This window comes from Meleagris gallopavo, chromosome 10, assembly GCF_905368555.1.
Source record: "Meleagris gallopavo chromosome 10, MGAL_WU_HG_1.1, whole genome shotgun sequence".
NCBI lineage: Eukaryota > Metazoa > Chordata > Aves > Galliformes > Phasianidae > Meleagris > Meleagris gallopavo.
In genome coordinates this window covers 13,784,504-13,797,527 of record NC_139413.1, presented here as the reverse complement: position 1 = coordinate 13,797,527, position 13,024 = coordinate 13,784,504, and the positions used below count along the sequence as shown (strand labels likewise).

At 40.0% G+C, this 13,024-nt stretch overlaps 1 protein-coding gene across 2 annotated transcripts in view; it reads left to right on the top strand.

Moving 5' to 3' along the window:
• Nucleotides 1–439: 439 nt before the first annotated feature.
• Nucleotides 440–13,024, top strand: part of BTBD8 (BTB domain containing 8) — a 36,841-nt gene continuing 24,256 nt past the window's right edge. Inside the window, exons 1-5 of one of the 2 annotated variants that reach the window (XM_085231322.1) lie at nucleotides 440–848; nucleotides 926–1,111; nucleotides 7,856–8,124; nucleotides 9,034–9,151; nucleotides 11,885–11,974. In XM_085231322.1, the coding sequence (XP_085087448.1) occupies nucleotides 739–848; nucleotides 926–1,111; nucleotides 7,856–8,124; nucleotides 9,034–9,151; nucleotides 11,885–11,974 (773 nt within the window). In that variant the 5' untranslated portion in view covers nucleotides 440–738. Of the gene's footprint in view, nucleotides 849–925; nucleotides 1,112–7,855; nucleotides 8,125–9,033; nucleotides 9,152–11,884; nucleotides 11,975–13,024 lie in introns of those variants that run through there. The other variant, XM_085231323.1, reaches the window with a different exon arrangement.

The following is a 13,024-nucleotide window of genomic DNA, read 5'->3' as shown; positions in this document are numbered from 1 at the left end:
TACTGTTCTCATCTCCAAGAACTGCTGCCAAGTTTTTTTCCTAGTGTTTCAGACACTCATCCCGCCTTTCCCACCTATGAATGGTACCTGACATCCAAGTATAATTTTCCCACAAACGTTTTCAACATTTATATACTTCAGTGGTTACACGCCTCTTAAACTGAACTATAAGTTGGGAAGATTCCTGTCTCAGAAGGACGCTGCAGAGCTGCTTTTACTGTTTACACAGCAGTCTAATCTCGGTACGAAAACCTTTGCTGGAAATTGAGGACTTTCCCCGGCTGGTTGCGCCCCTGCGCACAGCGCTCTGCGGAAGGCTCCGCCAGGCGGCGGGGAGCGGCCGCGGCACAGCGCCGGGACGGCGCTCCCGCCACGCCCCTCCGCGGAGGATGGGGTCAAGCCGGAAGGCCCCGCTCCCTTCCCCGCCCCGCCCGCAGGGAGGGCGCTCGAGGCGCCGCGGGGAAGGGCGGGGCCGGGCGGCGCACCGCGAGCCCTCATTGGCGGAGGCGGCTGCCGGCCGCGGCCCGAGAGGCAGCGGGGCGGGCGCCCGAGCCGCGCCGAGGGGCAGCCGCATCCTATGGTGCGACGGTGCCTCGGTCCCAGTGGCGGGATGGCGTTGGCGGGAAGGGTGGCGCCGCCGCCCGCCGCGCTGTCCTTTCTGCCTTAGGGCCGGCGAGCCGCGCTTCGGCGTCGTAGAGCAGGGGCCGTCCCCGAGCCAGGCGCTGTGACTGCCGGCACATGGCGCGCCGCGATAGCGGCGCCGCGCCGAAGGGCCCCGGCCCGGGGACGGCGGAAAGGCAGCGGCTGAAAGAGGCGCTGGCCGAGCAGCTGCGGCAGGACCTGAGCAGGTAGGTGCGGGCGGGCCGGGCCGGGCCGGGCCGGCGGTGGCGGCGGTACGGGTAACGATGCCGGTGCGCTCCTGCAGGTTGCTGGCAGAGGGGACGCGCTCCGACGTGACGATCCGCGTGGGCGACGCGGCGCTGCGGGCTCACCGGGCGGTGCTCCTGGCGCGGGCGCCGCGGCTGTTCGGCGGCCTGGGCGGGGGGCGGCCGCCCCGCGAGGCGCTGCGACTGCACGGACCGGCGCCCGCCGACCTCCGGCGCTTCCTGCGGTGAGTGCGCGGCTGCGGCGGGCGGGCAGTGGGCTGGAGGAGCTCTTGGGTCCCCGCCCGGCACTTCCCAGCACTAACACCTGTTGTGGAGCTTTCCCTTTCTAAGCAGTTCTTTCACAGCCTTCCCGCCTTGAAGAAGACGTTGCTGCGCCTTGCTTATTTCCCGTTGTCTCTGTCCCTCCTCTGACGGCACAAAGCTACATGCTGCTCGGTGTATTGGTATGGGATGTAGATGTTTGTGCAATCGAAACAGAGGAGAAGCAGCAAAAGTGCTGAATGTATCCTTTAAAACTGTTTGTGGCTATCACTATGCTAATAGCATGGCTAACTGTCAAAAGCAACGAAGGAAGAACGCGCTAGTGGTATGTTGAAAAATGGTCACTGCTGACTAGGAGAGCCAGGAGGGCTTCGTGAGTGACGCCTCAGATCAGGAACTGCACGGCCACCCCCAAAGCCGTCATGGCTGAGGCTGAGCAGCACAGTTCCCTGCAGTGCTGGGTGAGGTGTGGGTGGGTGGGCAGGCAGCTGCCAAGGGACTGCTGCAAGGGCCGGGCTGCCTTCCCAGTGCCAGCTGCTAGCAGCTCTGTGGCATCGCACTTGTCAGCTCCAAGCTTTAGGCCAGTACACAAGGGTTGCTGACTGGTGTCACCACCAGGCCTCACAGTCCTCCCTGACCCATAGTCCCTCTCATCCTTCCCAAGAGCCGAGCAGTATTTGCTTTACCCTGGCAAAGTCACAGTGATGCACCTACCTCCTTTGCAGCAGTGCTGACTGATGACATGGGAGTGCATGGGAGCAGAGCAGCAGGCACTGTCACGCTTCCCAAGGAATTCCGGATGCGCCTAGAAGAAAACATGCACTTTTAGGCTCTTGAGGAGTTGATGAGAGAAGGGAGAGGTGTTGCTATTCTAGAGTTAAATGCCTAAAAGTAATATAGGCTGGCCTTTTGTTGTTGGTTTCACTCACTCTTTTCATAAATTTGTAAGTAAGGTAGCATACGGCTGAGATATTTATTCAGGGTACAAAAATTTTAAGTGTGAAATGATGTTTTTTGTACTGAGATTAATATCTAAAGCCGTGTAATCAGTGTAGCTGAGCAGACTGATAACTGGTGTTGGTCAGTTTTCTGTTGGTCTCAATCAAGCATAAGTGAAACAGTGAGAAACAATGCAGTTTTTGTCTCATTTCTGTCTTACATACAGTAGTGCAATTTCATTACTTTACCTTTCGTATAAGTGGCCGTGCAAAAGCCTTTCATGCAGAAACATGGTACTGCAGATTAAAAAAAACTCCAAATTATTTTAACTTGCAAATTGGTAAGTTATTGGGAATAATTATCTTAATTATGTATAAACTGCTATAGTATAACTTTACTTTCTTAATGGGATGCACTTAACATGTCTAGAGCTCATAAATATTTGCTTTTGCTTTGGTCTGTTTGCAGCAGGGCAAATAATGACCTCTGGAGTCCTGCAGGCTCTCCAAGAAGTACGGTCTTAGCCGCGAAAAAGATAAATCAGTTCATCTAAGTAAAACCTTTTCCCATTCTTATTTTTGAAAAGAGTCCTCAAGCTCTTTTCAGTTCTTAGGTGAACTTTCACGTGTGTTCTGAACAGTGTACAGAGTTGCATTTTGCAAGATTAATTTGAGAAAAAAACAGTAATCTTCAATGCTGTTTGATACTTCAGCATTTGAATTGAGTCACCTAGCAAGTTCTGTAGAAGCAAGTGCCACAGAATGCACCGAAGTCTAGTGACAATGGAAGACTTTGGACCAAGGAAAGGAAGTAGCTCTGGTTGAAAAGAGCTTAGCTTCATTGTTGCATTGGTGACTTCTGGTAGTATCTGTGATTCTAACAGCTAAGATACAAATGACTTGGATCTTAGCATATCCAAAGCAGCTTGAGTTACAGTTTGTTGAGAGGAATGTATCCTAGTTCTTGGAGCACATGAATCACTGTGAGGAGTTGCATCCTAGACTTACAAAGACCTGGTGCTGCAATTGAGCTCCTGAGAGAAAGTTATTTTCAATACAAGTTCTAGATTTTCTGGTTATAAATAATGTTCCTCAGTAGAAGAGAAGCAGAATGCTAATATAGTACTGAAGCCTTCATCAAAGCTATAAAAACATTTCATTCCCTTTTCCTGTTTGCATTTAGCTTGTCTTTTAGCTTTCCTTGGGGATTTAGGATTTCTTTTTCTCATAAGCTATATTTGGCTTCCATCTGGGTGAGACTTCCTTTGAGCCTCTGCCTTTCTTGTGCAAGAGGGACATAGGCCACGTGTTACTTGCGGACTGGAGTCTGTGCAGCTCCCATAGCCAAACTTCTGTTTTTGAGCAGGTTGGAGGACATGGTGAGCTTTATGCTGGTCTTTCTGCACAGCCTCAGTATGAAATAGGTGAGCCCTGCTTTGTTTTCCCCTTTATACTTCAATGTCTGAGGATACCAGGAAGAAACTACTGATCACAAGGAAGTGCAGCATCCGTAATGCAGATGCTGATCACCCTATACATTAACTCTTAAAAACACAACTAGAAACAGTCAGCAGTTGCAAGCATGTCAGTGTCAGGAGATCACTGCTCACACAAAGTTCTGCAGTCTGCCTCGAGAAGTGAGAAACTCAGCATCCCGGAAGGACAATTTGTTGCAGGTAACTAGATCATTAATGTCTTACCCTCTGAGAGGTAAGCTGCTTTTTACCCTTTTTCCCATGAAGGGTCAGAAAGTATATGAAGTTCCATAGAATCCATACTGAATTTGACTAGTTCCTCCAGTAAGGATGGACTGTTGTAATAAAAGATGTTAAGTGAATTTTGTTGCTTTGTATCATTAAGGGTGAGGAAAATTCTTTCTTGGATGGCCCCATCCAGCCTGGTCTCAAACTCCTCCAGGAATGGAGCCTAGGCAATCTGATCTAGTGGAAAGTGTCCCTGCCCATGGCAGGGGGTTGGAACCAGGTGATCTTTAAGGTCCCTTCCAACCCAAGCCATCCTGTGATTCTATGTTTTTTTATGCAAACTGAACTATCAGGAAGTGTTTCTAAATGAGAAAATGATACTTAGTAAATAACATGAAATCCTGAAAATCCTGATAACTGTCCTGATGGATGTTAAAAATACAAAGTAATTGATTGTATTTATATCATGCTTTGAGAAACAGCTGGAAAAAAGTCACCCTTCCCAAAACAAATAAAATTAACAAATACTGCCCTCTAAATATGGGGAATGTGAGAAAGCTGATGCAACTATCTTTAACTTGATCAAGCAACTAAATTTTGAACTGTGGAAGTTAAAATGTTCCATGAAGTCTCAACTTCAGTGATCAGTAAATGCTGAGAACATTGGGAACAAATGCTTGTAAACTAAAGTGTTTTTCACCCAAATTAAGGGATTAAGGATTTTGCTCCTCTGACTGGTCTTCTAAAGACATCTGTCTATACAACCATGTTCTGTGATCTGAGTTTGTTACCACAGCACGAGCTTGGCTAGTCAGTGAGAATATTAAGAATTTGCTAAGCAGGGAATGTGGAATGGAGGGAAATAGGTCAGATACTATGTGTGTTTCGTAGATTTTATGCCATGAATTTATGTATCCTCTACACAGAAGTAAAATGTAATTCATAAGAAATAGGCAAAAACCTTTCACTTGGACATTGATTGCTTAAAAGGACAGACTGTTCTGCTGACATAATTAGCTTTCACATGGAATTGTAAAATTGAAACTGGTGGCAGTGAGGCAGCTGATGTTGCATCTAATGAGAAGAAATATACAGAAATACTGGTCATGATAAATCAATTAATTTAAAATTACCATCTCGGCTACAAAAAGTTAAGCACTATCAAGCAGATAATCCTTCTAGGAAATCTAAAGGGAAATGGAAGAATCTTAAGAGGTAAATTGAGGTTGCACATGCCTAACTTGTGTTAACAAGGACTTGCTGCTATAGAGGTACTGCTGAAATATCTTAGCAAGTCTCCCGCTGTTAAGTGCAATGCACAAAACTATTTGCTGCAGTTACATTTACTCAAGACTTTGTAAAAACTGTGGGTGGGAAATTGTTGATGTGTTTTCTACATTTTTCACTGTTATTTTATCACAGCAAAAGTTAATAGATCTTGATTATTTTGGCATTTCATTGTCGTAATACATAGGTCTTCTGTTTGAATAAATCTGTATGACACAGTATTTTAGATATCTGCAGAGGATATTTGAGGCAAATCTAGTTACTGCTTGAAGTTCTAGCATGTGTTATATAAAGTTCCTATTGAAAACAATGCACAGTTGTGTACAAGTTGTAAATAAAAAGAAAAACATAATTTGTGTCTGTGTCTGCTGGTTGTATTATCCCTCACAATAACAAGTACCCTGTTTTGGCATCTACACTTGTCCCCCTATTATAAAATTAACATTACATTTAACTGATGATGTGCTGCCAAAAAGTAGACTTAGCCTGTTTCATACAGGTCAGACTCCTGCGCTTCATGCTTACTGTGGTATTTATGATGGAGAGTTTTCTGATGGATTTTAGCATTAACATCTGTTCTGTGTTGCTAACTGAACTTGGGAGGGAAAAAAAACTCAAAATAGAAAAACGACCCTCTCTCCTAGCATTAACAACTTGTTCAAGCCTGTTCTGTAATCTTTTTACTGATGTTCTACAAGTCTAGATATATGTATAACGTATCTGCAATGACACGTACCAGATGTTGTCTGTTTAAACACTAAGCATTTAAAAACTCAAAAGCGCTTACCTAGTGACATTTATGTATGAGTACATATAAGTATGCGTGTGTGTATACATGTCTGTAGATCTATTTATATATCTCTATATATTTACATATATATAAACATGTACATAGTTGTATGTGTATATAAAAATAACTTGATTTAAGGAGAGGGAGGCTGGTAGCTGTTTTCTCCAGAAGGGCTTTCAGTGAAGAACTCTTTCAGAGAAAGCAGAATCTGTTGTAGGCAGGATTTAAAAGGCTGCTTCCTAAGTAGCTGAGAATATGGTTTTAGATTTGGTTAACATTTAAATCCAGTGTTCTTTCATGCAAGTTTGTAGCTGCTTTGTGACAGTAAGAGCGGCTGTCCTAATAGGTTTCAGTAAAGCTTGGTGTTCCGGTGACTTTAGGTATTCTTGGAAATAACAAAAATGAGTTCTGCATAATTTTAAATACGGATTGTTTGTTTTAAATCAAGTCTTTTTCCACCTTTTTGCTTAATTGTGTTCTTTCCATGGCTTTTAGTGGTTTGGACCATGTCACTTTGGGATTTTTGTCAGTCTTGTGGATAGTGGCTGTGGTTTGCAATAAGGAAACATGCTTCCTAACTCAAAAGACAAAATAAGTAGAGCAGAGAGTAACTTCTCAGATCTAGAAACCAGTTGTTTGGTTCTGGCTTAACAGATGTCTGTTTACTTGTTTTATTTGTAGACTTCCCAGTTGTAGTAACTGGTACCATTTTTATTGACTTAAGCTTACTGGTAATAGAACCCTATTCCTGAGGTTTCCTATGTACAGTATCTGAAAATACTCTAAGGATTCCCTTTTGCCTAGTTAAGCAGATTGTCTATGGATATGTTTTTCAGTTACTGGCAGAAAGAAAGAAAGAATACTAAAACAATTATTTTTATGACAAAGCAGTACATCTGTTAGAACCATTTCTCCCTCAATCAAGTTGTACTGTCTTTACATGCTGAATATGCAGTGGTAACAGAATGGTGAGTACATAAATTTGTGCTGAAATATGAACGCAACATGTTGAGAGTTAAGAATGAGGACTCAAGTCTTTTGAATACAGGAAGGTTCTTTATATCTTTTCTCTGCCCCTTTAACAGCACAGTGTTGAAGTAGCATATTCAAATTACTGTTTTCACAGCATTAACAATAAATCCTCTTCACTATGGAATGAATGGTTAAATGCAGATCTGCAAGTATCTATCCATGGAATCCAAGGCAACTGTAGCTCTTCTGTTAAACTTTGTTAACTTCATCTATCTGGTATGAAACTGCAGATAAAACATCTTATCTGTTCACACTGACTATTTAAGGCTCTATTAAGTTGATGAAGAGCAGCATCTTTCTTTAAATATGAGAGCTCTGTAGTCACAGACTGCAAGCTTTGTTAGCCTTTCCAGTTCTTGAGCCAAAAATAAGTTGGTGAAACAGATGGGAAAGCGGGAAGCTGGAATTATTATATGAGAAAATTGAAAACTTTAGACTAATTTTACCCGAAAACTTTCATGCTTTCAAGAATTCCTTTTGAATTTTCTTTTTTCTCTCTAAAGTTTCACATGATTCTTGGGTTCTTGATGTTAGAACGTCTTCTTTTTTTTTTTTTTTTTTTTAATTTGATTTAAAACATAATGTCTTTTCTTGGTCACACTAAGATTTATAAACTTCTGATCTATCATTACTAATGCACTTTGCTTCTACTTTTGACAGCACATGATGATGGCATATGAGCTACAAAGACTAGGAAAAAATGCCTTTGTTCCTTGTAATTTGCCAGTACATTTTTATTAGTAATGTTATTTTGGTTCTTTTTTTGGGAGGGGAGTGTTAAAGAAACACATTTGTTTTCAGAGTTTTAAAAAGTTTTCTTATTAATTGCTGTACAGTCCAGCGCTTTTTTTTTTTCTTTCTGTTCATGAACTTTGTTAGGCAAAAAATGTTATTCTAGATTTTTTTTGGTTGGTAAATTAAAAAATTGCAGGAATGAAATTCAGTATCATCTTTTAGGCTTGTATACTCATCTGATAAAAATCTTCAAGAATCTGAGGAACTGGCTATGATGAAAAAAGTTCTGGAGCCCAAATTAGTACAAGAAAACAACAATTCTGCTCTTCAGAACACTCCAACAGATGTGAGTTGTCTTGGAGATGACAAAAGTGCGGCAGCTGATCAGAATGCTCTAAACAGAGCTGTTCAGAAAGAAACTGCTTCTTCACCTAGCAGTGAAGGGGAAATTCCTGAATTCATTGATGCAAGAAGTAACAAAGCCATGGCAGGTAGGTTTGCTACTACATTTTCCTTGGTTTTGTTGTGTTGTATTTTTTTTTTTCCCTTTTAATTGATTATCCAAAGGTTTATACATTATGTAAAAATGAGGGGAAAGATTAAAATTTTTGTTGTAACGCAACCTACTTGGATATTCTTTGCTATGGTCTACCTCATTTTCACATACCCTGAAAAAATGAATTGCTGGAAAAATTTGGCAGGAACAATTCCCTACCAGTCTGTAGTAGAAATCTGGAAGAATGTGCTAAGCACTGCTCACGTACATCATCACTGTATCCTGCTTTTTCTCTGTAGTGCAGCAAACTTCAGTCCTGAGCACAGAACGTCTCTTCCCCCCCACCCCCCCACCCCCCCGCCTTTTTCTTTTTTTTTTTGTAATCATACTAGTTCCACGTGTCTGATTTTATGAGGGCTTTGGAATCTTTCAGAGCTTTCCCTACTGCAGTTATAACTGCACCCATGCTGGAGGTGGTTGCTGCTACAGCTGTGTCAGTAGGGTAGGGTCAAGCAACAGATCTGTTCAGAGCAAGTAGCTCTACGTAACCCTGAACTTCTTCAAAGTCTGCTTTTGTTGAGTACTGAAGTACCAGAGCTTTGTAAAAGAAATGAACTGGCTACATGATCTTACAAAAGAGTAACTGTGGCACTCTTCTTATATAGATACCTAACGAGAGGCACTGGTCATTTTCCAGTACCTCTGCTCATGATGCCAAATAAAACGCATGTCCTACTGCTAGCTCTGAAAAACCTTTCAAGGAGAATTCTATCTTGAGTATACAGTGTTAGAATCTGACATTTGAATTTTTTTTCTTTCAAATATTTCAAATTGTATCCTGAAAATACTCCAGTGTACATGTACACTAGACAGAGTGAAAATGGCTACTTCTCCCCACCTGCAGGTAATTCCAAGCTAGAAACAGCATCTGCATTAGGAGATGACTTATTGAGGCTCTACAAGAAACGTTGCTGTCCAGATATTAATATTTGCATAGAAGGCAAAGATTTTCAAGCTCACAGGTATATAAATGATGAGTTTCTTCTAAATTTACCATTGTAAACCCATATACTGACTATATCCTCATGTATAAATACTGTGTAAGTTTTCTTTGCTGACTTTTCAAAACTAACCTGTGCTCTCTACAGATTAAAACAGATTAAAAAAAAAAAAAAAAAGAGTTCTTTTTTCTACTCTTCAGAATCTGTGCATACAAAATCTGATTTTATGTTGATCACATCAGTCATGCCTATGTACAAACTGCTAATCTGCATTCAGGAAGTCAGTAGCCTTTACTAGATCAAAAGTCCAAGACCGTTTAAGAACTTTGGCCCACTTGACTTCTGTAGGTTGGGAAAGTAAATTAAAGGGGCAGTACTATTCTTATCTTGTACATTTGATCAGTCTGTTTGCATGCAGTGTTCGCATCTGGAGTAGGAAATTGGAGAGCCTGTGTTTTGTTTGCTTTATGTACAAGTAAATAACCGGGAGATCCTCAAAAACCTCCACTACTTTCAGTATTTTCTCAACACAAAACTGGTGTACTGTGTTATATTACTGACACTGGAAATATTTTTACAGAAGATGCATCATATTAGTGGTGGTGGGTTGCTTGCTTGTTTGAGGTTTTCCATTTGGTTTGTTTGTTATAAGAGAATTAGGATATATTTTAGATTTCCAGAATGGACTGTGGTTAGGTGTGTTTTGTAACTCTGGTCTACACTGTAAGAAGGCATGTTCCCAGAGTGGCAGCTTTTGAGAAATGAGTACTTTATTGCAAAAAGAAACTGTACAAAAGTATTCTATCATCTGAGGTTCTTTAATTTAGGCCACTCACTGCCCAAAGCAATGGATCTTGTCTAACCAGCATTTAAAAAATGTGGGAGTAAATCATAGAGAAAGCAAGGAAATAGACACAATAGTTACTTGTTTTAACACCACATCATATGAACAGCAGGAATAAATAAAAGAAATTTGAGTACAATCATAATGAAAGTACCAGTATGATTTAAATGGATTTTTTTGTTTGTTTTTAAATTCTAAGACTGAAGATAGTTGAATCATCTCAGTACTCCTTAATTTCTCACAAAGTCTGATGAACTTTCATTAGACTTTAAACCAGAGCAGCACTCTGAGAGAGTTGACAAGCTCTATCGTACTGATGCTGTTGTATTAGAGTTCTGTGCAGCAACACAATGTGACCAGTAATGATCTTGTGGCACAAACCACAACAGAAAAACAGACACGTTTATGTCAAGTTCACACGGTATATTGATATATCTCATAAGCTACACTTTTATTGATGCTGTATGTTTAGGAAATAGGTACTTGTCAATAGTCTGCTAATGACTAAAATTCATCTGAAGTAGAATGACAAAATTAGAGATAATGCATTTCTTCTCATGATGCTGTGAAGTGTCTTGCAAAAACAAGGTAGCATGCTCAGAGCTGTGATATAATACCCATTTACGTGTGGACATATTAAACTGCAATGTAATACATTCTGTAAAAGCTTAATTTTTGTTATTACTCAGTATATCATTGGAGAAATGTCCAAGAAGTTCCTATTTTTAAATATTGAGGCTTCCAAAGAAGGAAGAAGCGAGAGTTATGAGTGACTGCAGAATATCTGACTAGAAAAGAAAGCATAAATAGCATTCTTCTTACTACTTCCTATGCAAAAATGAAAGAGCTATGAAACCTTTTAAGAGCCAACAAATATTTGTTAAAAAAAAAATATATATATATATACAACATATATATGAGTATTCTCATGCCAGACATAACACTTGGTTTTTCTGCCATAGGAAATACATGACAAATAGGAGTTTTATAAATAACAGGAATCTTAGTAGGTGTCAGGGAAAAAAAACCCATACGCACGAGAATATCATCTATTGATACCATAATCCAGATTAGATGCATAAAGCCCAGAGCTATAATTGGTATAAATCTGGAAGGCTGAAATCATAAAGCAGTTCTCATCTACTCATCTACTATCTTCTCTTTCTGCCCTTTCACTTCCACCATAAGAGGCTCCTGTTGCAAATGTTTCCTCATCTGTTCTCTGAACACCGATACAGGGAGAAATGCTGCTGGCCTGGGGTTTCTTTATTGCCTTTGAAGTAGTAGTAAATTGGATAAGCCCTTTTATAGCCAGTTATACCTTTTGAATATGCAATATGAGGTAATAAGTCTAAACAGAACAGATAGGTCTTCACAAATAGTGCTGGAAGCACACAGCATATTGTTGGATTATGTTGTTATTAAGTTGTTTTTTTTTTTAATTCTAGGATGTGGTAAGTGGCCAGACAATTTTGAGTAAAAAATCTTATACTTTTCATTTAAATAGAGAGACATGAGTAGTATAAAAAGAATTTGATGCAGAGGTTCAGGATATAATTATTTGGCCAAAATGATGCTGTACAAACAAGATAATTTACTTTATTTGGTCAATAAAACAGAAGAAATAAATGTGCAGCTTTGTATTACACAAAAGGAAAATATTTGTGACAATAGATTTCCTCTTAGTGGATGTCAATCATACTAGATGGAAGTTGTAGCAGAGAAATTAAAGCGCTTTTGTTTTATTCTTCAGCATATTTTAAAATTGTAAATATACTGAGGGATAAGTCATGCAGTATACAGATGACACCTTAATACATAAAGGGCAAAGATCAAAATCAGTGTTATCAAAGAGTCTTATAATAAGTATTTGTATCTAGTGAAATAATGCTTATTTTTTTTTCTCTCAGGGCCATTTTATGTGCCAGATCTAGTTACTTTGCTGCTATGCTGAGTGGAAGTTGGGCTGAAAGCTCCCAAGAGCACATCACTCTTCAAGGGTAAGTGTTGTCTTTGCAAGCCATGTGAGAGCAGAGGTATGCAATTTAAAATCACTGCAAATATATAGCAAGTATGGCGTGCACTGAAAGTTAATCTGCCTTGACATTTTTGTTCAACCTGATACATTTCCTGACTACTGTTTTGACTTAAGTATGAAATGGTGTATGTATATTTAAAATGTCAGATGGCTCAGGGGAAGTCTTTTTGTCAACAAAAGGGTACTAATACTTTTTTTTTGTAGTGTATTTTAGCATTCAGTCTATTTAATGCTTTTACTCCATGTAGTACATGTCATGAAAAGCATCACAGCTAGATGAACAGTGTATCTTCATAGCTATTTGTACAAGCATATTTACGATGTAAAACCAAAAAATATCTATTTCTTAGTGTTTATTTGTTTATTAATGATATCATATACAGTTTTGACTAGTGTGCTTGTTCATTATATGTAAGAGCTGAAAATAACTGAGCTGTCAGTACAGGACAAATACTTCAGACTTTGTATCTACAAACTGAGGGCTGCCACATTGGTTACGTTCCAACGAAGAAAGGTTGAGAGATCTGTGCTTGTTTAGCTCGGAGAAGACTCCAGGGAGACCTCATTGTGGCCTTCCAGTACTTAAAGCTTACTTCCAGGAGGGAGACCAACTTTTTACACGGGGAGATAATAATACGACAAGAGGGAATGGTTTTAAACTAAAACAGGGGAAGGTATAGGTTAGAAGAAGGACTTCCAGATTTCTTAATCTGAATCCAGCTGTAAAGACTTTGTCTAAATATTTTGAAATACAGCATTCCTACCTCGTGTTGTAATAGAACTACTGAATCTATTTTTACTGCAGGAAAAGCTAAAATATATTTGTAAAAGTAATGAATTTAAAATATTATAAACAATTGTGAAATACATGGCTACTTAAAAATTGACTTATTACCACTAGCAGATAACTTAGAAAAGAATTTCTTTAAAATCTTTTCTGCATATTGTCAGCGTAAATAATCTCAAAATTTGATAAGTGTCAAATCTTACTTGTAGATAGTCTGCTTATGAC